The following is a 27,178-nucleotide window of genomic DNA, read 5'->3' as shown; positions in this document are numbered from 1 at the left end:
GCATCTCAGGCTTGGGGAGGGGGTGCCCCCCAACCCCCAGCTGCTCCATTCTGAGGCTTTGAAACCTCAGCTGAAACTGAGACGGAAAGAGCCTTGTAACATCCTGTCACGCTGGGGTCTGGGCGGAAGACAGGGAGGGGCCTGGAGGGGAGATTGGCAAGGGGCTGTGGGGAGCTGGCCAAGCCCTAGGGGCTCCGGGGCGGCTCACGGCTTCTGCCGTGTTCCTCTTTTTGCCCCATGACTTTTGTTTGTTTTGTTTTGTTTCGTTTTTAAAGATTTTATTTATTTATTTGACAGCGAGAGACACAGCGAGAGAGGGGACACAAGCAGGGGGAGTGGGAGAGGGAGAAGCCAGCCTCCCGCTGATCAGGGAGCCCCAAGTGGGGCTCGATCCCAGGACCCAGGGGATAACGATCTGAGCCGAAGGCAGACGCTTAACAACTGAGCCACCCAGGTGCCCCTTGTTTGTTTGTTTGTTTGTTTTTTACATAAACCTTTTATTTTGAGCTAACTATAGTTCGCTCACATAGTTCACATAGAGCCTGTCCACTTTCTACATAGAAAATTTCCAGCCTTCCGCAAAGCCGTGGGGAGGGCGAAGGACAGGCTTCGAACCTCCCCTGCGCTCACCGGTTCGTATCTGCTTGAGTTCACGGTTTTTAATCTATTATCCGGAACTAGACAGACACACAGAAACATGAACGTAGAAATATGAACATACTCTGTCCACAAGGAAATATATTTCTTGAGACGCATCTAGAATGAGCTCTCTCTTTCACATCAACGTACGTAATGAGTTCATATAGGAGTGTATTTATACACGAGTGGGTATGTGTGTGCGTGCGTATGTGTGTGCGTGTGTGCATGTGTGCGTGTGTGTTTCTCCCCCCTAGCTCTGCTTTTCCCTCTAGTGTGTCTAGAAGCACCAACACTCTCAGCTAACACCAGCTCGATCCTGGGTAAACCTCCTCTCCAAGGCGGCTGATTCCAGGCTGACGCAGGAGAAGGCTTCGACGGGCCTGGAACATACTGGTCGAAGGGAAGTGCTCAGAGAATGACAGGCACTTGGCAGAAGGACAAGGAGGCAGCTTGAAAGGGGTCCCATGGGCCAAATCCGGGACGGTTTGAGGATCCCACATCAATCATCGTAGTAATGGATTCGAACCCATTGACGAAAACAGGAAGGCCCAATGTAACCACATTGATATAAACAAAGGAGGAAAAACTCCTTTACAGAAAAAAAAAAAAAGGCAAAAACAGCATGCTTTCACATTGAGCCATCCAGTTCCCATCCAACGCCACGGGGCTCTTCCTTGCTTTGCCCTTCCTGGTTTGTGTCTCCTCTCTTTCCCAGAAAGAACCAGGGTTTGGAGCAACGCCACCGCATTTATCCACGGATGCTCTTTCCCGTAATACACAGTTGTTGCAGAATTGTTACCCTGATACCACGTCCCGTGACAAATCTACTAACGAGAGGTCAAGATTTATTGGCAGTTCTTTTCGACCTTAGGATCTCAATTGCACAGAGGACGTCCAGTGTTTAAACCGGAAGAGGCATCTTTTGAGTTGGGCTTTGAGGGATGCGTAGGAGTCTCCTGGGAAGAGAAAGGGGAAGGGTCACATATGTGCAGAGGGAAGGGGCAGGGTGGAGCCCAGTGTTTGTTCCCAGGGGGAGGGGATAACAAAGGCTGGGTCTGGAGAGGAGTGCCGGTGGGTGGGGGTAGCGGCTTGGAAGAGCCTTGAATGTCAGGCAAGGAGCTGGGGTCGGGGAGGCAGGCCCTGGGGAGTCCTGAGAGGCATCAGAGTTCAGAAACTGTGGAGGGCAAGCCGGTGGGGGTGGCTGGGCCCATGAGACCTATTGCCCCCGCTGCCAGGAAGGCTCTCGTTCTCTGGAAACCTCCGTATCTCATCGGTGACATGCGTGGAAGAGGGGACCCGCTCCCAGGGCTCCCCGGGGACTCCCCAAGAGTCATACCTGGCCTTTGGGGGTCTGAGGTAGAGGCCCAGCCGCTCACAGGCTCGCCGCGCTCCGTGACATGTCAGCTTCCTGTTTCTCCTCCCTCAGGGGCAGCTTCAAAAGCCCAGCACGTTCTCAAAACAAAGGAAGACGGGTCCTCGGGTCCTCGACTGCAGAGGAAGCAGGAAGAGCCGACCCCGCTTGGAGCCCAGCTGCTGGGGCCTGGGGACAGCGGGATGGAGTCCGTGGCCCTGTACAGTTTCCAGGCCACGGAGAGTGATGAGCTCGCCTTCAACAAAGGAGACACGCTCAAGGTAGGGGGGGGTGCTGAGCTGGGAGGGTGGTAAGAATCGGGGGCCCAGGACACCCCCCCTACCCCAGACACAGTCCAGCTTCTCCAGGTACTGGCTGTGTGATTCTGGACAAGCTACCTCCTCCCGCTGAGCCTCAGTGGTCCCATCTCGGAAATGGGGAGATAACTATGACCCGTCCTTCACCGGCGGGGGCGTGTTGTGAGGATTCAAGGAGACATTAGCACGGTGCCCGGCTGGAGTCTGTTCAATCCCAGGCCTCCCGGTTTTCTTGGGAAGAGATTGAAAAGACAGTTGCAAAGAGGGAGGGAGGGAGGGATAGAAAAGCTCTCAGGATGAAGTGTACGCACTCTTGGTGGGGGGGGGGGTGTAAGAAAAACCTGTGATTTCAGTGTAGAGAAGGAGCTTCCCAGCAGCCTGAAAGAAAGGGCAAAGAAAGTCATACCACGGGTGGATTCTGGAACTTTGTTCTGTCCCTGTGAGACTGAGCAGCCTGGGTAGGGGTTCGAGAACGTGATGCTCCACAGGGGGAACCATGTCCACTTATGGAATCCGCTTCCTCTCTCTGCCAGGATACCAGCACCTATGTCCACGTGAGTGGCTGGCTGGGGGCCCTGGGGACATGTGGCCTGCGGGGGACATGGGTAGGCTTAGCACCAGCACTACCTGGTCAGGACAGGAGACATCCTGTGAGAGCTGGGTCTAGTTCAGAGACTTCACTGACTACTTTGAGAGCAGTTTGGGGTCTCTAGACTCAGATTTGGGGCTCGTTGGGGAGTGGGACAATGAAGAAATAGGAACGGGGTAGGGGCCGAGCTCCAGCTGGGGCTCAGAGTGACCGGTCAGTGGGGGATGGGGTGGGGGGGATCAGTAGGGGTCCCCCAAGGCAACTGTGTAAAGAATACGACATCTCCACTTCCCTCCCAGATTCCTGCACCTATGACCCCCACCCCAAGATGAGTCATGTTTCCCACTAACTTTTGGTAAAGCATTAGGCAACTCCCAGCGCGTTTGCTTCTAACAGAGGTGCTGGGTAAGGAAGGAGTGAGCTCACGAGGCCAGGAGCACACCAGAACACCAGAACATAAAGCAGGGCCTGGCCCACAGTAGGCTCCTAATAAACATGGGGAATGGGGTTGCCTGGGTGGCTCAGTCGGTTGAGCGTCTGCCTTCGGCTCAGGTCATGATCCCAGGGTCCTGGGATTGAGCCCCGCATTGGGCTCCTTGCTCAGCAGGAAGACTGCTTCCCCCTCTCTGCCTGCCCCTCCCCCCCATCTCTTTCTCTGACAAATAAATAAATAAAATCTTAAATAAAACAAACAAACATGGGGAATGTTGCAGGAGAGAAGGAAGGGTGGAATCATTAATGTGTTAGCTGAGATGGGGCATCCCTCACAGTGGGATTTGCATCTCATGTCCGTAGAGACTGGGGAGGGGATCTTTCAGGTTCAAAGAAAGTTGGAGGAACGCCAGGAGGTGGGAAGATCTGTCTTTTTTTTTTTTAAAGATTTTATTTATTCACTTGACAGAGATCACAAGTAGGCAGAGAGGCAGGCAGAGAGAGAGAGAGAGAGGAGGAAGCAGGCTCCCCGCTGAGCAGAGAGCCTGATGTGGGGCTCGATCCCAGGACCCTGAGATCATGACCCGAGCCAAAGGCAGAGGCTTAACCCACTGAGCCACCCAGGTGCCCCAAGACCTGCCTTTTTCTTCCTTCTCTTCCCTCCGCAAACATTTGTTGAGCACATACCCTGTGCCAGGCATTGTTCTAAGTGCTGGGGCTATAACAAGGAACCAAGTGAAGTCTCTGCCCTCTGGGAGCTGACATTCCAGAGAGTGAGTGATGTAGGGCAGTGATGAATGGACTGAAGAAATCAACACAGGGAGATGGGATGAGAGTGATGGTGAGTGGGAGGGGGCAGGGGGACAGGTTCAGATGGGGTGATCAGGACAGTCTTTTGAAAGAGTTAAGACCTAGGAGCCCCTGGCTGGCTCAGTCAATGGAGCATGAGACTCTTGATCTCGGGGTCATGAATTCGAGCCCTACACTGGGCATAGAGCTTACTTTAAAAAGAGAGAGAGAGAGAGATAACACCTTAGCCGAGCCCTGAAGGCTGAGCAGGAATCAGCCATGCAAAGAGCCGGGGGAAGAGAGCACCAGGTGCGGGGTGGAAAACAGCTGGTGCAAAGGCCCTGTGGTAGGACCATATTAGTGTGTTTGAAGAGTTGAAAGGTCTGTGGCTGAAGAGCAGTGAGTGAGAACGAGAGGGTAAGGATGATGTTGGGAGGCAGACAGGCATCAGGGCCTGTGAAAGATTTGTATTTCATTCCAAATTTGAGGTGCACTCACTGAAAGTTTTTACTGGAGGAAAAAATGTGATCAGATTTACATTTCCAAAAGATAACAGATTGACAGGAATGGAAGCAGAGAGGAACTCTTGCAGTCTACTAGGTAAGAAATGAAGATGGCTAAACTAAGAAAAAAAGTCATGACAAAATATTAATGTTCTTAATATGTAAAGAGCTCTTACAAATCAATAAGAAAATCACAAACAGTGTACTAGAAAAGCGGGCAAAGCTATGAAGGGGGAAATTGCCAAAGAAGCAATGTAAGCAAGTAAGTGCCCAATTTCACCAATAACAAAAACCATGCAACTTAAAGCAAGTAATTGTTTTCCATTTGCCAGATCAGCAAAATTTTATTTTAAAAAGAATCTCCCAGGTTATTGAGGGTGTGGGAAAATGTGCACTTTTACAGGGGAGTGGTGGACAGGTAAAGTGATACAGTCATTCTGCAGGGAACTTGGGGAACATATAAAAAGCCGTAAGACTCTCCATACCCTATGACCCAGAAATTCTGCCTCTGGGAAACTGAGATATGGTCAGAGATGTATGTGTGTTCTCTCACGGGAACTCAGGGAGGACTCAGTGTGTCCACGGTCTTCTGCTAGGTAGTGGCGACTCAGCAAGGAGAAAACGGGCACAGTTACTGCTCAGGAAGCTGAGATTCTGGTGGCAGACGAGGGCCACAAACCAGATTAATAAGTAACAGACAGAATTTGTCCGACAGAGACAGTGCATGGGGAAGAATGAAGCAGGCGAGGGGTGGGGAATCGGATGCAAGTTTGCAGTGTGAAATCAACCTAGACTGCCCACCTAGGGATGGTATCAAATATCGTACAGCCCCGAAAACGCTATTTGGGGAGGGCGTTTAATGGCGTAAAAAATCTCATGATGCAATGGCAAAAAGCAGAATGCAAACGTATCCATATGGAGGGTCAACTCTACACAGGTAATCAATAGGTATTCATTTTGTGGAGGGATGAATTTTGTGGAAGGAAAACTGCCCATCGTGCACTGGATTTGCAACCCCCCCCAAAAAAAGACCTTTAGAAAGAAATGATCTGAAAAGCTAGCAGTGGTTGGTTTGGGGACGTGAGCCATGAGCTATTCCCATTTTCTTCTTCTTTTTTTTTTTTTTTAAGATTTTATTTATTGGACAGAGAGAGGGCACGAGTGGGGAGGAGAGGGAGAAGCAGGCTCCTTGCTGAGCAGGGAGCCTGTTGCAGGGCTCGATCCCAGGACCCCGGGATCATGACCTGAGCCAAAGGCAGAGGCTTAACCAACTGAGCCACCCAGGCGCCCCTTGCATTAACTTTTAAACAGACTTTAATTTTCAGAACAGTTTTAGATTTGCAGAAAAATCAAGGAGATACAGCACAAGGGGATTTGGACCCATCCGTCCCAGTGGGTAACATCTTACACAATGAGCGCCCTACCTACCGTTGTTTCATTAATGGATTGATCTTGATACATTATTGTTAACTCATGAACATAATCAGAGTTTTTGCATTGATCTGATTTCTTTTAACATCTTGTCTTAAAATATTCTTTATCTTGATGCCTGAGTTTCTTTCTTTTTTTTTTTTTAATTTCTTTTCAGTGTAACGATATTCATTGTTTTTGCACCACACCCAGGGCTCCATGCAATACGTGCCCTCCATGATACCCACCACCAGGCTCCCCCAACCTCCCACCCCACCCCTTCAAAACCCTCAGGTTGTTTTTCAGAGTCCATAGTCTCTCATGGTTCGTCTCCCCCTCCAATTTCCCCCAACACCCTTCTCCTCTCCATCTCCCCATGTCCTCCATGTTATTTGTTATGCTCCACAAATAAGTGAACCCATATGATAATTGACTCTCTCTGCTTGACTTATTTCACTCAGCATAATCTCTTCCAGTCCCGTCCATGTTGCTACGATGCCTGAGTTTCTTGACGCCCCCTTAAATTTTGTCCCCGAGATGCTTCAGCCACCTCACTCCTGTGAAGCCCTCTCTCTGTATAACAGTAAAAACGTGACTGGGATGTCACGCTGTGTCCCCTCTTCTCCCTGGCCAGGCTTCAGTGTGTGGGTCTGCTGGCCCCCCTTTACCTGGCTGGGCTGGGCTGGGCTGGGCTGGGTTCGGGTGAGGGGTTCCTCCTAGAGCCATCCCATTCACTCTTCCCGCGAGTGTTTCTCGTGCGCCCCCTGTAGGCCGGACCCTGTCACAGCAGGGCCTGGGGCGGATCCCAGCCCAACCGCGCCCTCCGGGGATCAATAAATCGGAGCTCTGATGTTGGAGGAAGTCTAGGTGGCAGGTGCACCCACTCTGGACAAATGGCCCCCAATGGACATATGGCTCTGGAACAAAGCGTCCTCCCTGTCAGACCAGGGATCTCTGGGGACTCAGTACCCCATTGCTCCCAGCTGGAGGAGGGACGTGTCTGGTGGCTTCACCCCCATCTCTCGGTGGATGACGTGGCCTCCAAGACCCAGATCCAGGGAGCCCACAGCCTCCTTGGCATCTCCAGAGGGAAAGCCAATGGCACTTCTGACCCAGAGCAGTCGGCCCTGAGCCCCCTAACCTGGTCCCCGAGAGCCGTTCCCACAGCGGTTGATGGCCGCCATTGCAGGGGCCAACCCGTGGACTTGTCCTGGCCGCTCCCTACCCGTCTCATGCACAGCCCGTCGTTGAGCCCTGTCAGCGACTCTGCTGACACCTCTCCCGACCCTGACCACTTCTCCACACCCCCACCTGCGCTGCCCGCCCCCTGGGGTCTCCCCAGCTCCCAGGCAGGCCAATACAGAAGCTCTCCACAGCCCCCACTCCCAGCGGTCCCCATCCCCCCATGACAGCCATGACTCAGAGCCGGAGCCTCTCCTGATGCCCATCCATGGCCTCTCTTGGCTTTCGAAATAAGATCTCTCTCACCTGCTTCCCGGGGCCTACGAGACCTACATCCTCTCACCCTGCCCGCCTTCCTCACTTCACCTTACAGTGCTGCCCTCCTGCCTCAACTCCAGACACACTGGCCTCCTCTCTGTTCTGAGAACAGCTCCCACCTCAGGACCTTTGCACTGATTGTTGCCTCGGCCTTGGATACTGTTCCCCACATCTTCTCACATCCGGTTCCGTCCTGTAACTTGGGCCTCAGTTCACATATCAGCTCCTCAGAGAGGACTTTCTCCACCACCCCTTCTACCCCCTGTTGACAATGCCCAGCCCTCAATCAATTTCAGAGCACTTACCACTGCATTGAATTACCTGTGAGCTGGTTTCCTTCCTCCTTTATTGTCTTCCTCTGCCCACCACCGTGGAAGCTCCTTGTTCCCTGCTGTGTCCCTAGGACTTTGCACGGTGTCTGACACACCGTAGGTGCTCAGGGCATAGCTGAGAAGTGAATGCCTTGGCCAGGAAAGGGGGGTGCTGAGGGGTGGGATAGGACGGCCTCCCAGGTGGAGGGCGCGGTGGGAAAAAAGGCTTGGGGGCAGCCCAAGGTGTGGATTTCACCCGGGGAGGAGCTGGTCCCTTTCCTTTGTGCAGATTCTCATGTCTCAGGGGGGTTTATAGCTTTTGAACCATGTGAACATTAAGAATTCAGCTCCTGGGGCGCCTGGGTGGCTTAGTGGGTTAAGCGTCTGCCTTCAGCTCAGGTCATGATCCCAGAGTCCTGGGATCAAGCCCTGCATCGGGCTCTGCTCCACAGGTGGTCTGCTTCTCCCTCTCCCTCTGCCTGATGCTCCCTCCGCTTGTTCTCTCTTTCTCTCTGTCTCTCTGTCAAATAAATATCATCTTTTAAAAAAAAAATTCCATTCATGTAACCAATGAGAACATTTCTGGGTCTCGGATCGGGATGGCAGGAAAACAAAACAAAACAAAAACAAAACAGAGATTTTATTTGAGATGGGACATTCACACGGCCACACTGGACTTTGTAGTTCCAAGACACTGCTGCATTCAGCATAGGCCATGAATGTGCCCATTTCACAGATGAAGAAACAGAGGGCAGGACTGTGGAGAGAGTCAGAAGGCAACAGAGTAGGGTAGCCCCAGGCTCCCAGGCATCGTCCTTGAACTCCTGTCGGTGGAAGGCAGCTGACAGGTTTTAAGTGTCCTATTAAGTCGGGGAATTGTTTTGTTTTGTTTTCAGCAAAAGTTGTCCTGAGTAAGCCACCTGTTTCCGTCCACGCCCTCGGGGCCATTGACCTTGCCCAGGCTGCAAAGTCAGGAAGGAAGGAGCTCAACGGGGCCTGGCAGACAGATAAGGGGGTGCCTGTCTGCAAGGCCTGGGCCCAAGGCAGCAGCTCTCAGCTCTTCCCGGCAAAATCGGACTAAGTTGATGGCTTTCCGTCAGCCTGCCCCAGGGCCTTTGCTCCTCCAATGCCCTCTCCTTGGGATGCTGTCGTATATCTGATTTTTTTTTTCTCTCCCTCAATAAATACCCACTAGGATTGCACCAATGTTGGCACCTGCTCCAAGACCGACAGGAGAGATGCTCCCCTGGCCTCGGGTCTGGACACAAGTGGGGAGTGGAGAGGGGTTAAAATTCCGTGGGCCATGGTCTGCCCTAGAGCAGCTGAGTCAAGAAACCCAGACCCCAGCCTGCTGGCTTGCTGTACAGGCTCTGCCTCCTCTGGGCATCACGAGCCTCATCTGCAGCCTTTGGTGATGAGCTGTCCCATGTGGGAGGCTGGCCCAGGGGAAGGAGGAAGGAGCCCCAGGGTTCATGCTGTACCCACTCCCCAGGCCCGGCCCGTTCCTCCCTGCGGCCGCTTGGTCGCTCAGCCACGGCAATACTTACCCCCACTCGGCTGTTTCAGTTCCTCTCGGCCCACCTGTGGGGCTGCAGAGGCCTCATGCCATGGACAAGGGGCCCATGTGACTTGAGCAGGCCAGGCTACAGCCTCATCATAGGCCAGAGGCCTCCCTCGTCTGCTCACTGGTGCCTGAATCCCCACCGCCCCGAAATGACACCCGCGAACTCAGATTATAGGGGCTGTTTAAAGGCAAGTGACCCCTGGTGAACCACCAGGAGGAGCCGAGCTCAGGCTGGGACTCCCCGACCTCCCGGGGGACCTCAGACCTCCACCCCACGGCTCAGTGCATGGCATACAGATGCTGTGGAGTCCCCATGCTCAGGGGGACAGCTCAGGAACTGAGGCACCCTGGGGCGCCTGCCTCCCAAGACTGCGTGGTCTGCCAGGGCTCTGGGGGGACCGATCCTGAGAGTCCAGCTCCAACCCCCTCAAAGTTCAACCCACTGACCCACACTCTGGGTCCCCAACTGTCCAGCCTGGGGAGTCTGTGACCCTCCTGGGGACAGGCCTGTGACATCAGACTCGGCCCTTGTGAGCCTAGGCAGGTCCCCAGCCCTCCTCTGTGAAATGGGTCCTGGGACCCCCTACCTGGGGTCCCTGAACAACAAGACTTCAGCAGGTGGAAGCTGCCCAAGTGACCGTGTCTCCACTGCCCACAGATCCTGAACATGGAAGACGACCAGAACTGGTACAAGGCTGAGCTCCGAGGCGCTGAGGGCTTTATTCCCAAGAACTACATCCGCGTCAAGCCTCACCCGTGAGTGGCTATATATCTATCCTAAGGGATCCCCCACCCCAACCCCTGCAGCCAGTGTCCCCACCTGGCCTGGCCCAGGCTGAGCCGAGCTGCCTGAAAAGCTCGGTCCTGGTGCACCCCTTAGGCACGGGGACTCCTCGCCCTGCTTCCACTCATCTGCTTGGGGCCCCCTGTCTCTACCCTGAGCAGGGGCAGAGGACAGAGATGGGAGTACCAGATGGTGGCAGAGTCAGGGCCGGTACAGGCCACAACCCTGAGGACCTGAGACACCGGGGAACATCCAGGAGGGTCCTGGAGAGACAGCGCCCCCGGCTCTGGGATGGCTGGGCCGCTGGCTGCCATGTGGTCACTCTGGGCCTCAGTTTCCCTATCTGTAACACAAGGAGGGCCGAGGCTTCAATCTGCAGAGGGTTCTAGAGCTCTAAGAGGCTGGCTCAGCCTGTGTGAGGATGAGTGAGGGGGACAAGGGAGGGGCGACGGGGGGGCAGGGGTGGGAAGCAGATCCTGTAGGTCCTGCCTTTGGGGTTTGGAGGGGAGCTGAACACTAGCCAAGCAGACCAATGCCCTGGGGCTGAGGCAGAATGGGAGTCATGTGTGGGGTCTAGGGAAGCCCCCATCAGGCTCACAGCAGGTGGCATACCAGCCCGCCGCTCTGGGAATGCTGGGGCATAGCCCAGTCCCAGAACAGGCCCCAGTGGCCAAGAACCTGTGGAAAAACCAACTAGATCTTCTTAAGATGCTGACGGAGGCAGTCTCTCACTCAGTCATTCATCAAACACTAGCCACGGCCCCGGGATGGGGGTGGGGGGTCGCCCGGGTGATGCTGGAGACACAGGAGAAGCGGCTGGAATTTGAACAGCCCCATCCCGGGGGAGAGACGGGACATAAAGAAAGTACAAGACGGAAACACAGTCAGCCCTGAGGTCCCTGGGGAAGGGTTCTCAGAAGAGGTAGCACCGAATGAGGTTTTGAAGGGTGCATAGGAGTTAGCTAGGTAGAAAAGGAGAAAGGCATTCCTGGGAGAGGGGACAGGGAGGACGATGAGGGCAAACCCGTGGCAGTGAGACCACCAGGAGGGCCTCAAATGGCAGGACTGGGGTGGTGGGGCGTGCAGACATGGCTGAGCAGGGGAGGGACTCAGTCGGATGCAGAGGACCGTGATCTGGCCACGTGGCTGGAGCGGACAGGCCAGAGACCATGAGATGTGTGCTGGCGGAGGGGGTGGGGAGGCGGGGGACGAGAGGCGCAGTGCCTGGGCGGGCCTGGGGGGTGTTTCCTCCTCATCTGTCTTCGAGTTATTTCCAAAGCCGCCCCCGCCTCCAGCTTCCTGTACTGGGGAAGCCCCATCCCACCCGGGTCCCCGCTACACCCCCGCCCGGGTTCCAGGCATCCCAGGCCTCGCACAGAGGCCGCCGCCCCTTGCCGGTGTGCTGGGCTGCAGCTCCCAGATCCGGGCCCCGCAGCGGCCCGCTACGCCGAGTGACAGGGTCAGGGGTCTGCCCCTTTGGCCTTTTACAGCCTTTCTGTCAATAAAGGGAGGGTGCGAGCGGAGGGACACGGAGAGATGCCAGGCGCCCCGGGGGAGCAACCACAGACGGAGTGACCCCCCGCAGGCGGCGGGGGCGGGTGGTGGTGTCAGGAAGACCTGATATTTCCAGGGGCAGGAAGTGTCCCGGCCAAGGCCGGAAGCCCAGAAGTCCCACAGCTGCTGGGAAGCCTTGAGCAGATGTCAGCACAAGGCCAGGACTTGAGTGCTGCTGCGGGTTGAGACCAGACTCCACCCATAGGAAGCCGGGGAGGGTCCCGGTGTCCGATCTCCTGGGGGTCCCTGGGATCAGTTCTGGTCACTGGTGTCTGGGACGGAGCAGGGACAGAGCTCAGGCCCCCGACCAACCCATCAGAGGCCATGCCCGGGTGCCTTGTCCGCTAACCTCAGCACCTGCCCGGGGCCCCAAAATAGCGGGGGGAACTCCAGCTTAGCATCTGACTCAGCCGGTCAGGCCCCAGGGTGTGGGGTGGTGGGGTGGGGAGAGCCGGAGTCCCAGAAGGCCTCACTCGGCCTACATCAGCCCCGCTCCTTCCCTGAGGACTCACTGTCTCCCCTGCCTAGCCAGGGGACCAGGTGCCCCAGAGACACCCACCCAGCCGTGGGCCAGTGGGCGGCAGGGAGGCCTTCCCAGAAGAAGGGCATGGTTCGCTGGGCCTGGGAGTTAGAGTAGAAGTTTGCCAGGGAGGGCCTGAGGGAGTGCTGCGGGAGAAGGGGTGTGAGCTAGTTCATGAGGGTCCCCAGTCTCCCAGGGGTCCTGCAAGCCAGGTGCCACCATCACCGTCTCACGAACAAGGAGACAGCCACAGAGAGGTTGACAGGCACACACAGCCGGCAAGATTCTGCATGGGATTTGCAGCCCTGTGCTGTGGGTCCCCACTGCCCCCCCAGGTTGTGCCCACCAGACATGAGGAGGGGGTAGCCCTGGGGGAGGGCCTGAGGCTAGGGACCGGCTGGGCAACCTTTCGGGGGATCCCTGCCCTTCTCCAGGCCTCAGTTTCCACATCAGGGAAATGGGGGAGGATACGAGGTGGCCCTAAGAAGAGTTGGCACTGGCATGGCGGAGAGAGCCGGGGTTCAGGGGGCTTCTGGACGTGTTGCTCCTGCTCTCTGTCCTTCAAGCCACCTGAGGACCAGCCCTGCCTTGTTCCGATGGGGGCAGGGCTGGCCGCCTCAGAGGGTGTGGTTGCAAAAGCCTTTGAGGGTGACGGGCGCCCACACACTGATGCCTCCTGTGGGGTTTTGTGGGTTCTCTGGAGACACCCAGGCCCTCAGGAAACGCCCACTCGGGTCCCCACTGGGCCCCTGCTCCTGTGTCCTGCTGGGGACTCCCAGGTGGAGGAGCTCCCTTCCCCCGGCCCCCAGCTCAGCCTCTGTCCTAGAAGCCTCCATCCCGGCCTCCCGAACTCCAGGGACCTGGGCTGAGCTTTCCAGACGGTGGCCTCGAGCCCCCACACTCAGCAACCATCTTTTACCGCCTCCCCTCCCAGGAAATCCATCATGAAACGGGCTCCGGGGTCCCCACTTTTGGGTGTTAGCTCCCCAGAACCACGGCCTGAGACATAGTGTGAGGACAAGGACTTCATTTTGGAGTGGGAATGACCCGGGAAGGAGCCAGCCATTAGGGGTGTGTTAATAGGATGGCTGCTGCTGCTGGCGGCGACAGGCACCGGGGCGGAGGGGGGGGTGGGGGGGAGTGCAGTCTCCCCAGAATGTTCCATCGGGGACCGGGGAGCTGAATGTCTACCCACCTGCGCCCCTCCGCCCCTCCGTCATCACTTGACAGTGTTCTGGGGGCTCAGCCCACCCTGAGCACAGGCCTTTGTTAGTTGCCAGAAAAAGGCCCCAGGGCAGAATCCCAGCATCCGCATCTGGCAGGCGACGTGGTGGGGAGTGGGGACAGGGCAAGACACCGCGGGGTGCTCGCTGCACCTGTCGCCCCTGCCCTGGGCTTCAAGGGCAGCAACATCCTGAGACAACAGGAAAAGTCCCACCTCACATCCGCCCCCGGTGCCAAGCTCAGACGCAGGAAACATTTGCCGAAAGAGGGAAAGGAAGCCTTACAAGGAACAGAGTCTCTAGCCCCCACCCCTGGTTGGCCATGGTGCCCCCATGTGACACTGGCTGCTCTGGGCCTCGGTTTCCCCATCTGCACAATAAAGGGTCCAGTCAGAGACCACCTTGACTCTGTGAGGGGTGGCAAGACCCACAGAGGCTGGGGGTTGCCTGGGCCACACAGCAAGATGGGCAGGACTGGCAGAGAAGCTGAGTCCTGGCCTTTCGTCCCCGGTCACTGGGGTGGGAGGGTGGGGGGTTGGGGGGGACAGTGCAGGGTCTTACAAGGCTCTAAGCATTTGCCAGGCACTTCTGCATTCCCAGTTCTGTGTGGTCAGCCAGAAAAGGGACTTGTACCTGGGAGAAAAAAAAATCCAGGTGGCCTCCGTCTGTGCATCTGTGAAATGGGTGCAGGGAGAGAGCCTTCCTCATCAGACCAAAGCTGCTATTGCTTTTGTCATCCATTTTTTTGTTTGTTTGTTTTTCCACTTTTAAGAATCTATCATCTAAAACAGAAGAGCTCAGCTGGGGTTGGCTGGGTGGAGGTTCACTAAGGTTTGATTTCTCTCTTTTCCTAAGGGGATGTTTGCCTGGCATGGTGGGAAAGGCTTGGGCTTGGGAGCCAAAATGCTGGGATCGGGTCCCAGGTCCTGCCTGCTGCAGCGTGCAGCCTTGGGCCTGTCGCTTTGCGTCTCTTTGCCTCAGTTTTCTCATCTGTGAAATGGGTGCAATCATACCTCTCGTGTCTCGGCACTGCTGTGAAGATCAGCCCCGTCGGTTGCCTGGCACACGGAGAAGTGGGCAGCCTGGCCTTCCCACTGCCCTCACCTGCCCCCTCTCCCTGCAGGTGGTACTCGGGCAGGATTTCCCGGCAGCTGGCCGAAGAGATTCTGATGAAGCGGAACCACCTGGGAGCCTTCCTGATCCGGGAGAGTGAGAGCTCCCCGGGGGAGTTCTCGGTCTCCGTGAAGTGAGTTCTGACCCCTGGGGGAGTGCAGAGGAGGGTGGGCAGGGAGGCGGCATTGGAGCTGAGCCTGGAAGCACAGGACATGGGCTCCCAGATGGTGGTGGAGGGAGTGGCATCCTTGGAGGAGGGGCAACCGGAGCTTGGAAGCAGTTCGGGGAATGACATGCACCCCGGGGGTGGAAAGCAGGCTTGGGCCCACTGCGAGGTCTCAGGTGCCAGCGTGAAGGGTCTGGCTGGTTTTCTATGAACAGTAAGGAGCCATCGAGTACTCATCCTGAGGGGAGGAAGAAGGATGCCAGGGTTTGAGGTGACAGGAGCAACTGAGGGCAGGAGAGCACCAGGCCCCTAGGGCCGGGGTCCAGGATGTGCTGCAGTCAGGGTCGGGGTCCCGCCACATGGTGCCGTAAATAAGATGATGGACTAGGCACCCAGGCTGCTTGGGTCTGTATTCTCGTTCTGCCACTTCCTAGCTGTGTGACCTTGGGCAAGTCACTTAACCTCTCTGTGCCTGTTTCCTCTGATGTGAAATGAGTCACAACAAGGAATACATGAGTCAATGTATATATTTTTTGAGTCAATAGATGTAGAGTGATGAGAATAGTGCCTGGTGTTGAAGCGGGGTGGCCGTGCTGGAAGGGTGTGGCTTTGTGACGGGTAGCCCCTCGGGCATGATGTGGCAGCCTTTGGGCAGTGCGGAACCCAAACCTAAAGGCCTCAACTGGCGAAATGGAGGGACCCAGGCTGGAAGGTAGAAAACAGGAATGGGAGTCAGAGGGGAAGGGGTCTGGTCTCTGTCTTTCCTATTCTCAGTGCCTGGAATAGTATGGTGTAGAGGCAGAAATTCACGGACTGCTTACTAGGCTTGTCATGGGCCAGGCTATTCTAGAGGCTGGGGAAATGCAGTGACAAGTGCCCTTATGAATTTCTGTCCTAGCGGGGGAGACAGACAGTGAACAAGGCATCCAGCAGGAGTCAAGGTGGTCAGAGGCGGTCGCTCTGAGGAGATGGCCTTTGAACAAAGATCTGGCCCTGGAAGCAGAGGCTGCCCAGGTCTCCAGGAATGAGGATCTGGAAGGAGAGACTTCTAGGCAGACAGAACAGCAAATGCAAAGGCCCTGGGGCAGGATGCACTGGGGGCGTGTTGGCATCCACAGGAGGTGGCGTGATTGGATCACAGAAGCTGGGTGGAGAGAGGTGGCGGATCCTGACAAGGAGGTGGAGTTTTCCCTCTGAGCAGTAGGGATTCACGGAGGGTCTGGAGCAGGGGGAGAGGTGATTGGCTTCCATTTCTCAGCAGATGCCTCTGGCTGCTATGAGGAGGAAGGATGGTTGGCCAGTGAGGAGCCAGGCAGGAGGTGATGGTATCTCGGACTCTGGTGGGGGCTGAAGGCATGAAAAGTAGCCAGATCAGGGAGTGCAGTGGATCTGTGATGTCAAGACTGACGTCCATACCAACAGTTAGGGTCTCCGTGGGCAGTGGGCACAGAGCCTGCACAGAGGAGGCGCTCACTGTCACGGACAGCGGTCTTGGGGTGGCAGGCTTACAGCTGGAAGGTGGCACAGGTGCTCGACTCTGGAGCCTGGCAGTGTGGCCACTAAGAGTCCGTTTCCTGGGAAGGAGTTGGTCCGCAGCCGATGGCTTGATTGTCCAAAGGATAAATGAACACAGGCCCCCTTTGATGGTTAATGCAGGGGCTGGGGGTGAGGAGGTAGGTCAGTGCCTTCCAGGCTCTTCCAGACCCTGGGGTGAGCTCTGTGACTGGTGCGATGTGTGCTGGTCCATTTCTGTTTCTGATGGTGGAGTGCGATCTGCACACCAGAGCGCCGTGTGGTGGTGAGTTCCCCGTCTGGGCCTGGGGCACCCATGTGGGGCAGACTGCTGTGGTCAGGAAAGCTGCTGGTGGGGGGGAGGTTGTAAAAATGATCCAACGTCATGAGAGGTCACAGCACTTACCTGATGCCCTCCAAACTCTGCAGACAGCTGTGGGCTCTTTTCTCTTCCCTCCCCCAACACCCACCTCGGGGAACAGGCTGGTTACCCTAGGGGATGGGAATGGCTCTGGCCCTACTTTAGCCTGTATTTTCCCATCTTAAAAATGGGAGCACCGTCAGTGTGCACGTGTGTGGGAGATGCTGTGAGTTCTTAGTGCTGACCCCACCCCTGCCCATGGTTGTGGACATCTGGAGTAACTCCCTTCCCCACTCCCCCCTCCCCGTCACCTTCCCACCTCCACAGTCCAGCCCCCACTTCCCTCTTGGGTCCCAGCAAAAGCAGGAAATGGCAATTTTCCATGTGCTGGCTGTCCAAGGGCCTGGTAGTCTGGGAATGGAGCCCACCAGGTGGGCTGGGCCAGGTCCAGGTGCCTCCAGGAATCCAAAGTCCAAGATCACCCAGCAAAGCAGGGGCACAGGGGAGTCACTGGGATAGCTTCTGCAGCCCTAGCTGAGGGGAGGTGGTGGCCTCCCAACCAGCCCCCAACAGCCCCCCCATCCCCCTCCCCCTCTCCTAACAGATCCCACTGCCTGAACTTCCAGCATTAAGTCCCTGTGCACTGCCCTCTTCTGGCGCTTCTCGGTAAATGCAGCCCCTCCCGTGCACAGGCACAGCTTCGACCCAAACACCTCAACCTACTCTGTGTGTGTGTGTGTGTGTGTGTGTGTGTGAGAGAGAGAGAGAGAGAGAGAGAGAGAGAGCACCACAGAGCAGAACAGGGAAAGGAGTCAAACCAAGTGTGGTGGAAGAGTAGACACGGCCTGGCCCAGGGATCTCCACGATGAATGAGTAAATAAGGGGAATTCAGTGACAGGGGACACCTAATGAAGGAGGCGACATCTGAGCTGGGCCCTGAAGCCTGAGTAGGAGTTTGGTGCACAAAGATTGGAGACGTGAATGCAGGCACAGGGACCAACATGGGCAAAGGTCCAGAGTTGGGACAGTGGGGGGTGGGTTTGGATAGTGACAAGTTTGACCAGGAGGGGCGACAGGCCTTCAAAGGATGCAGTTGGTGAGCAGGGGAGCCAGCATCAATGTCCTGGGAAGAGGTCTGGGTGGGTCCTTCAGAGAAATGCTGGTTCATGCCCCTTGGTGCCTCCCCCAAGGTATCCTGCCTGGCCAAGCCCCCCAGCCAAGGTCAGAACTGGCAAAAGCTTCCTGGCCTCAGCTAGCTGTAGTTTGCGCACAGCGCCACCAGGTGGCGGCCTCCACCGTTGGTTTCGTCCCAGTGGAGCCAGGACTCCTCTTAGGTCCTGCTCCCATTCTTGGTCCATTGTCTCTCACGGGGGTGTTTCAGTGGCCCTTGGAAGATCACTGGGCAGGGATTAGAGTAGGAAACAGACTCAGAGGGCGTATATGGCTACGAGTGTGGGCTTTCGAGCAAGAATCTCAGCTCTGATCTGCCTAACCCTGGGCAAATTACCTTCTGAGCCTCAGTTTCCTCATCTATAAAGCGGACATCCGTGTCGAGGGCTTAGTATGCCGCCTAGCACACAGTAAGTGCTCCGAAAATGCCAAGTGATGGTAGTTATCATTATATTTCCCTGTAAGGGCCACCCGGTACCTCCCAGCCCCCTGTCCCACAAATCCAGGGCTCTTTGAGAAGGGGCGGTGACACGGAGTGGCAGGGGACCCAGTTCTCGTCTTGACTTTACTCAGAACTTGCTGCAAGGCAGATCCTGGCTTTCTTTTGGCAGTAATGTTTTCATCCACAATGTGGAGGCAGTAACCCGAGGTGTCACAAAGTCCGGGGACCCAGTGGCCATCCAGAAAAGTGACAGCTGTGCAGATTCATGCGTGAGAAGATTTCCGCCCTCGCTGACTTGGCTTTTAGGGACTCTGACCCGATGACACGTGGCATCTCCCGCATGCTCATGCCAAGCCCCATAAGCCTGTCAGAGGTGGGGTTTATGGGCCTCGGGCGGCCTCATGGAGGATAGTGGCCATGCTGGCTGCCCTTTACGTGGTTACAGAGGACTCTTTCCTGAGTGCACAGCCAGCAGACCGGGGACCAAGGCTGGGGTGCAGTGCCTGGGCTGTGTGACTTTTGCCCCATGCTCCCATCCAGGCTCTTCTGCTGTGAATGACGGCTGGTTCCCCAGTGCCTTTCAGGCCGGAGGTGCCCTGAAGTCAATGCACGTGTGATTGCTCTGGCCACGGAGTACCTGCGGCGCACCAGGTGCTGCAGATGCAGCCGTGAACAAAATAGGACCAAGCTTCCTGTCCTTTAGGCACTCGTTTCCACTGGGGTGACAGACAAGAAACAATTAGCAGATTATAGGAAATCTTGGGAGATGATAAAAGCTCTTGGGGAAATGAAGCAGGACAGAGGAAGTAGCAGAAGGTAGAGGGCGCTCCATTAGGCAGGCAGACACTGAGAGGGAGAGGAAGCCATCCTCAGAAGCCTGGTTGGCAGGAAGCTATAGCTCAGAGAGGTGCAGTAACTTACCCAAGGTCACACAGCAAGGAAGAACAGAGCAAGGGCCCATTGACCTTCTGTGCCTGGGCAGACCCCTTCTACCTTCCATCCTCCTTTCCTGAGTCCTGACGATCCATGGGTCCCTGCCAAGGTCACTGTGATCCTATTTCACACCTGCTGCACTCCTCAGTATCCCTTCCCCCCACTCCAGCCCTTGTCACAGTTGGGAAAGCAGAGGTTAGAAGGGCCATGCCTCATGGAGATCACCCCGTGGACAGTTAGCACACAGGCCTCTGCCCAGGAGGGCCCACCATAGGCCCTAGCTGGGGCAGTCCTGGGTCTCCTGACCTTACCCCAGCCTTCTCTATCCTCCCTGCGCTGTCGCTGTCCCCTTAGCTGCCATGGCCGTTGCCACCAGGCCAGGCCAGAAAAACCTGCTGGGCAGGACAGGCTGCTGCTAGCATCGGGCCTCACTTGGTCCTTGAGGGACAGCCCAGAGGCCAGGCCCATCCCCTCTGCCCCTGGGTAGGTGGCTGCGGGGGTCACACACAGAGACAAACACACCCATGGCTGTGAAGAAAGGGACCCACAGGTGTTGTCACCTGTGTGTGGCAGAGCAGAGAGAGAGAGGACCTCCCAACACGCACACACACACACACACACACTCAGACACACACTCAGACAGACACATGGGGCACACAGGCGAGGACACACACACGAACCTCCCAGGCACTGGCCCACTGTTGGGGACCAGCTCCCCTCTCCTGGCCTCGCCCAGGCTTCGACCCCTATCCTGGCTGCCCTTTCCTCCTGCAGCTCAGGAGGGCTCACCCAGCAGGGCGTCAGGGGTCATCTGGACACAGATATGGGTCCCCCTCTGTGCCCCGTAGCTCCCCAGGGCCTGGGGGTGAGGGTCTGAGGTCTGGAGAGCCCGCAGAGGGTCTAAGGGGCTCTCAGACCACCCGCCTTGAAGGATGGCTAAAGCCAAGACCAGGCAGAGTGAATCGACAGTGCTCCTGGGAAGATCACAAGCAGGCAGGGGCCCCATGAGGCCGCAGATCAGCTGGCTGGGGGTGGGTGGCTGCCCCAGATGCTGAGTCCTTAGGGTCGTCCATGGAGATGGACCTACTTGGCCTCAGACAGGTGTGGTCACTGATCAGAAGGGGCCCCGCCCAGTTTCCACGCAGAGCAGCATCACCAGCATGGCGGATCCTGGCTGCGGGCAGGCCTCCCTCCTCTCTGGGCCCCGCTCTCCTCACCGCAGGACAGGAAGCTGGGACCAGCTGGGAGAAGGGACAAGACCTACCGTTTACTGAGCACTGATATGTACCACACACAGGCAAGGGGCCTGGACCATGCAAGCTTCTCCAATTTGAGAATTCTCCAACTCTCAGATTGGAAGGTTCTAGAAGTCCTGGGTCCCTTGCTCCTTCCCTGTCTCATCTCCGGTTCTCTACTTGCTGATCCTCCTATGCAAGCAGGGAATACTTCCTTCTGGCTAAATTTCCAGGTGGTCACTTGGGGGGTTGAGACCTCCTTCACAAACCTACCACGTGTCTCTCTGCCCCCTTACCTGAAGGGGAGGGGCCACCCATACCCCAGGCTCCTCCCTGGGGACTGCCCAGAGAGAGCCTTCTGTCTCTGCACTGGGTGGCCGAGACACAGAGTCCTTGGGGTCCCTGGTTTCCCGGCTTCTCACTTGCACAGCCTTTGGTTGAGAGACACTCCGCCCCGTGCACCCCCGCCAAAGTCTAGGGGCTGGGGCCGCCCCGATCTTGCCGGGACAGGGCACCCGGGAGCCATCGGGCTCAGAGGTGCCTCAAGGAAAGTGAGTGGCCTCTGGGAGGCTGTGGCAGGCCAGACAGGGCAGGAAGCACCCTCCGCCTGCCCGCCCTAGTTCCGTCCCAGGAACACAGACCTGCGTGTCCCCTGGCTCACAGTGGCAGCCGCTTAGTCACCTGGGAACAATGCTTGCTGACAGCACATGAGCAGCTTCGTCTCAGGTTTGGGATCTTTGCTCCACTTGGTCCCAGAGCCTCCTGGGGCGGGCTCCCTTTGGAGCTAAGCTGCCCTGAGATCTGGACATGTCTTAGAGGGTCAGGTCTATTTCAGGACCTCTGGAGGGCTGGATCACAGCTCAGAGCAAACAGGAGAGTGTTTTCAGGAACAAACCACCCTGATGAGAACTTAAAGCCTTGGGCCATGACTCTGCATTCCCCAAGTCCAACCTTTCCCAACTGGGCTAGACCCTCGGGGCCTAGTCCTACCTCCCTACCTTTTCCGTGCAAGCCATTAAGAGAAGTGGGTTAGAAGGAGGAGGCTGTATGAGGGTCTGAGAAACCCAAGAAGACCTCTGCCTCTGAGTTGGGCCATTTTACCTGGGCTTTGAAGTATGAGTAGGAGTTTAACTGGAGCAGAATTTAGAGAGACTCATGTATGCAAAGGCCTGGAGAAGAGCTATGTTTGAGTGGAGAGAGAGGGGTTCTATGTGGTTTGGACCCCTTAACATGGGAAGATGGGGGCACCCCACTTTGCCCCTCCCTCCCCCCCAAAAACACACACCTTGAACAATTTTTTGTCTTCAATCTTTAATCTTAAACCTTTAACAAAGCTGCTCACCAGCTCCAGGGCTGACAGGTGGAGGAGGTGAACGGTGGGCAGGGATGAAACAGCGGGAGACCTGTGGGGCTGTGGGTGGTGGTACCCCGCTCCTGTTCGGGCCCTACAGGACCCTGGACTGTGGGCCTGGAGGAACCCAGGCTGTGGGCAAACCCTGGCTTACAAAACAAGATTTAAATTTAGAACCCAGGAGGTGCTTTTGCCTTTTTACTATCAAGTCTCCAGACCACTGTTTGGTTCTCACTTAGTCTTACACAAAATGAGAGCACAGCCTGCGGCTCAAGTGGCCAAGGGGCCAGCGCCTGCCCAGTGGCCCGCCTGTGTCCCCAGCACACATGCATGGCCACGCCCACTGGCCCCAGGCTTCCTGGGCTCTCAGCTCCCTAAACCAGCTTCTTCCTGCTGGGGAGCTGAGGGTCCACTCTGTTCTCCCTGCAGCTGCCCGCAGTCTCCCCCTCACCCCCTCCTTGGGCAGGTGAGGACACTGAGGCCCAGGTGAGCTGACCAGAGACAGGAAGGATGGCTGTGATTTGACCAGGCACAGAGGCTGAGAGAGGGAAGGGCTCCTGGGGACCACAGCCCAGGGAGTAGTCCTGGACTTGGGATGACAAGGTCTGGCACATTATCAATACCACAATTGGAATAATTATTATTCCTATTGCTATACGGTGAGAACAGGGGAGTGTGCTAGAATGACACTTGACATGAGGCCCCAGCTCTGGCTTTGCTGCCATGTGACCCTGGGAAGGTCATGGTTTGCACTCAGAATGTCAGTTTCTCCACTGTACAAAGGCCCCGATTTGCACCTCCTGGGCTATGTGGTGGGCCCCGGCCACTTCCGCAGCAGTGAGGGGAATCATAGTGGTTTGTGCTGCCCTTTGTCAGAACCCATGCCGGTACCACCTCCGGTCCCAATCCATCATGGTCTGTCCTGGCATGGGACATGAGGCGTGTGGGAAGAGAGCGTATGAAGTGTATGAAGGAAATGAGGCTGGGCACAGTAACCAGAGCCAGATCTTGAATCCGAGGTGTTAAGATTTTATCTGGAGAGCAATGGGGAGCCATAGATGGTTCTTGAGGTGGGGGGGCAGGAAGAGACATGAAGCACCCAATACACGGGCAGGCTTTGTCTGAGTCAGGATGGCCTTAGGACTCATTCCTCAGGGGGGACTGCAAGGCCCCGGAGAGGGATGGGGAGAATGTCAGCGCTGGGGGAGAGGAGGAACTGTCTGACCACCTCCTTCTCAGAGGGACCCATTTAGAGCCGTCAATCAACCATAAGCAGCATTTTCTGAACACTTATCCAGAAGGGAGTCACTACCATTATGAAGAAGTTGAGGTTTAGAGAAGTTCAGTGATTTGCCCAAGGTCGCACAGCGGCCAAGGGGCCTGTTCCAGCGCCCACACCCATGATTCCACACCCCACCGCCGAGGGGGAGTCACCAGGTCTCCCATCGGGGCCGGGTCCGCGGGCCCGGGCCCTGCCCCTTCTCCCACCCGCAGGTGTCACCGGGAGCCAGAGCAGCCAGCTTCCCGGTGAGGGTGAGGAGGGAGGCCCGGGGCGGGGTGGGGGTGGGGGGTGCTGTGCGGGCAGGGACAGGGCCCCCACCCCCCACTCCCGGGGACCAGGCTCAGGCGGCTCCTCTCCCCCAGCTACGGCGACCAGGTGCAGCATTTCAAGGTGCTGCGCGAGGCCTCTGGGAAGTACTTCCTGTGGGAAGAGAAGTTCAACTCCCTGAACGAGCTGGTGGATTTCTACCGCACCACCACCATCGCCAAGCAGCGCCAGGTCTTCCTGCGGGACGAGGAGACCCCGCTCAAGGTAGGCGTTGGGGGGGGGGTCGTCTCCGCGGGGGCGGAGACACCTGCTGGGGCGGGGCGTGGGCGTGGCCTCCCTTCCTTCCCCGCAGCCCGAGTGGAAGGGGCCAGCCCAGGCTCTGAAGTCCTATCCTGGGGGCGCCGCGGGAGGACAAGCAAGGGTGAAAACGCAGAGGGAAAGAAAGGGAAGGAGCAGAGTGGACATTGCAGGGGGCACCCCGTGTCTGGCTTGTGCTCAGCTCCCGGCGCGGCGCGTGGTCACAGGTCCTCCGTGCCTTCTGAATGCACGAGGGTCCTGACACCCTGCCGACCCTCCTGAGTCCGCTGGGGGCCTCATCGTCGCCATTGTACAGGTGAAGAAACTGAGGCTCGCCCAGGATCACCTGTGGGGTTGGCTCCGTCCCAGTTTCTGCCCCCCAGGAGCCGGCCTTGGGTGGGGTGGGGGCAGTGAGGAGAGTTCGTGGGCGACGTGCTGGCCGGGCTCAGGGTGTGATTAGAATGATGACAGCAGCCAACGGGGTTATTAGCCCTGACAAGTGCTGTTTTCTTCGGGAGGGGGGGTGTCGGCAAGGCCTGGGGCTAGAGGTCAGGACCCTAGGACTGCCCACATGAGCTTGGGCTCTGCAAAGGGTCCAGAGTGCAAATCCTGGGGAGGGGATGCAGGACTGCCCCAGAGAGGCTCTAATCCTTCCTGTTCCTAGACCCCCTGCACGTGTGACCTCAGGGTCAGTTCAGTCCTCAACTGGGCCTCAGTTTTCCCACTGCCCAAGATAATGAGCCTTAGGATCTCATGTGCCAGGAGAGTCAAAGCATGCCTTGGGAGACCCCCCCCATTAATGCCCTCTCTGTGCCCCCAGCATGTTTGGCCTCCTCAGCCTGCCCGTGGGGTCTGGGTTAGCTGTGAGCTCCCAGTCTTAGCAAACTGTTCCCCTGCCAGGCCTCTGTCCCCGATCTCCATCCTCTCCCCTCCACTGCCTGGGCCAGATCTGCTTCTGGAGAATGCGACAGAGTCGGATAGAGCTGGCCAGGGGCGAGGGGCCGGCGCGGGGCGGGGGGGGGGGGGGGTAGGCGGCTCTGCCTGAGGGCTCTCCACGCCCACTGCTTTCCTCCAGCCTAGGCTCTGGGGTCACCCACCCTGTGGGATCACTCCAGAACTGGCTCAGTCCCCTAGGACCCATGCTACCGCCTCCTCCTTCCTGGGCAGAGAACCGCTCATTAGAGCCCGTCTTCTGATCCTATCACCCATCCTGGATAAGATTCCACAGGCTCAGGACAGAGATCCTGGTGGGACAGGCAGGGCGGGGACACTGGGTGTAATCGTCACGGCGCCAGGCGGACGTGCCTGCAGAGAGCTTTGTCCCGCTGCTATTTGCAGTTTGGGGAAACTGAGTCCTAGAAGGGCAGAGTCTTATCCCAGGTTGCCTTGGGGTGTAGATAGGACAAGAACCCAGGCCTGAGAGCTGGGAGCAGCTGTGGGCAACATCCTTTCCCAAAACCTGGGGAAGGGCAACAACAGTCAACTCTGTTCTCAGCTGCCGGCACTTTACAGTTTGTAGGGCCTGCTCCTGGGACCAGACAGTCCTGGGGCTCTGTGTAGACACAGTCTCTGCACTGCAGACAGTCAGGGACAGGCAGCTGGGGGCTCATGGGGTTGGGGGGCCATCTATCTGGATCCGGAGTGAGAAGCAAATTCAAGTTCAATTCTGCCCTCCCCCACCTGAAGCCAATCACTTCTGTTGTTGGGGCCTCCTGAAAATTCCCCACTAACCACCTCCTCCCCGCACAGGCCCCCCAGGCCTGCTTTGCCCAGGCCCAGTTTGACTTCTCGGCCCAGGACTCCTCACAGCTCAGCTTCCACCGCGGGGACATCATCGAGGTCCTGGAGCACCTTGACCCCCACTGGTGGCGGGGCCGGTTGTGCGGACGCATTGGGTTCTTCCCTCGGAGCTACGTCCAGCCGGTGCAGCTGTGACCTGGGTGCAGCCCAGGGTCGGGGGCAGAGCCTGCAGTCCATCCATCCACCAGACACTGAGCTCCGGAGAGAAGATAGGGATGCCCCGTTCCTGGGTCCCATGGGGCTCAGCCGAGGGTCTTGGACCAGAACATGGACCTCGTCACTGCCGGGCCGGGGAGCCTGCTGCTTTGTACAAACTGGGACGGGCCCCGGGGCCCAAGAGCCACTGTGATATTCGGTGCCCACCACGCAAGGTGAGCTCCCAGGGCTTCCCGCTGGCCTCTTCCCATTGGCCACCAGCTGCAGGGTGCCCTGGGGCAGGGGCGCAGAGGCCCCCTAACCTCCCACCATCAATGGCCCCAAACTCAGGGAGACTCGAGGACTCCTATGCTGCAGGAATTTGGGGGCTCTGCCCAAGGAACCATGCATATGCTGGATGGGTTCATCTTGGGCTGACCATCTGCTGGGCCTGCCTGTCCCCCCAAATGGCCCCTTGAGGGGTGCTGGCTACTGGGAAGCTGGCTTAGTGATGAGGGATAGGACAGGGGCTGCACACCTGTTAATCTGGACCGATGGACTGACAACAGGTGGAGACTGACTTCTCGGCAGCCCCACGAAACTTGGGGGTCCACTTGGGTGTCCCAAACCCCTGCCCCACCATGGACACTTGGGAGAGGCGCTGCAGGCCCACAGGAGATGTGCGGTGATGGACACAGAGGGAGCCGCTCCTCTCCTGCAGCCCCGACACGACGGACAAGCTCCATGGGGCAGGCCTGGGGCGCGGACCCCCGGAGAACCTGCCCGTCCTGGCTCTTGTTCGCTGCGGTCCAAGTTCTGCACAGACCAGGGCCCCGGAACTTAGGGAAACCACAGGTGGGAAGTCAGGGCCGCGGCTGGACTGGGAGTTCTCACAACATCTGGAGTGGTTCCCTGGCTTGAGGAAAGGCAGGATGGAAAGGCAGGATGTCCACTAGAACGTGCAACCAGCAGCAGTAGCGAGAGCCACCTGCCTGGGGTCTCGGCACCTTCGGGAGCAGGAAGAGTGAGGGGAACTCAGACAGTGCTTTGGATGCCAGGCTGGTGGTGGAAGGGGCAGTGAGAGGGGAGGAAGGGAGAAGTAGATGTCATGACAGCAGAGAGCAAAGGGGGATAGGGGCAAGAGCCCAGGGAGGGGGCCATAGGCTCGTCCTCTGCCCCGGGCTAGCCAGCAACCCTTCAAGTCCTGAGCTGCTCCTGATCCGGGCCCGTGTTTTCAAAATAAAAACAGTAAAACAAGTATCAGGCTATTCATCACAGATCTAATTTTCGTTGCCATTAGGACTACTTTGCGCGATTCTTGAAATATCACGTTCTTTCTGTTTGTTGCGCCCCTACTTTTCCAGGGCTCCTGCTTTGCTGGCTCAGCCAGTCCCTGGATGCTGACCAGCCATGGAGTCGTGAGGGGAGTCCACACCTCTCTGGGCCTCGGTGTCCTCGTTAGCAAAAGCGAGGGGTCCTGAGGACTCCAAGGGCTTGGGCTTCCTGCCCTCAGGGTGAGCGTCAGGCGAAGTAGGCGTAGAAGAAGATATTGACACAGATGAGTAAGATGGCATTGAAGCCACATACGCGGGCCCAGAAGGCGTGCTTCTGGGGTATCCGGCCATCGC

The 27,178-nt window shown here is 57.2% G+C and overlaps 2 protein-coding genes across 6 annotated transcripts in view; one reads left to right on the top strand and one right to left on the bottom strand.

Annotated features, from left to right (window-relative positions):
* The first annotated feature begins 127 nt into the window (after positions 1–127).
* Positions 128–26,831, top strand: GRAP (GRB2 related adaptor protein). Of its 2 annotated transcripts, none has more exons than XM_080825857.1 (6): positions 128–454; positions 2,066–2,271; positions 10,064–10,161; positions 14,610–14,732; positions 23,414–23,582; positions 25,365–26,831. In XM_080825857.1, exons 2-6 carry the CDS (start codon positions 2,194–2,196, stop codon positions 25,548–25,550), a joined length of 654 nt encoding a protein of 217 aa, XP_080681983.1. In that variant the 5' UTR covers positions 128–454; positions 2,066–2,193; the 3' UTR covers positions 25,551–26,831. The 2 variants fall into 2 exon arrangements, with proteins under 2 accessions (XP_080681983.1, XP_080681982.1); XM_080825856.1 differs by lacking the exon at positions 128–454 and adding an exon at positions 1,721–1,750.
* The window catches only part of SLC5A10 (solute carrier family 5 member 10), a 54,691-nt gene continuing 54,324 nt past the window's right edge, over positions 26,812–27,178 (bottom strand). For all 4 annotated transcript variants that reach the window (XM_080825853.1, XM_080825852.1, XM_080825855.1 and 1 more), the window contains one exon: positions 26,812–27,178. In XM_080825853.1, coding sequence (XP_080681979.1) covers positions 27,072–27,178 — 107 coding nt within the window. In that variant the 3' untranslated portion in view covers positions 26,812–27,071.

Source organism: Martes martes (genome assembly GCF_963455335.1).
Source record: "Martes martes genome assembly, chromosome: 16".
Taxonomy (NCBI): Eukaryota; Metazoa; Chordata; class Mammalia; order Carnivora; family Mustelidae; genus Martes; species Martes martes.
Note: the sequence above shows the minus strand (reverse complement) of the source record. Positions and strands in the feature narration are given on the sequence as shown.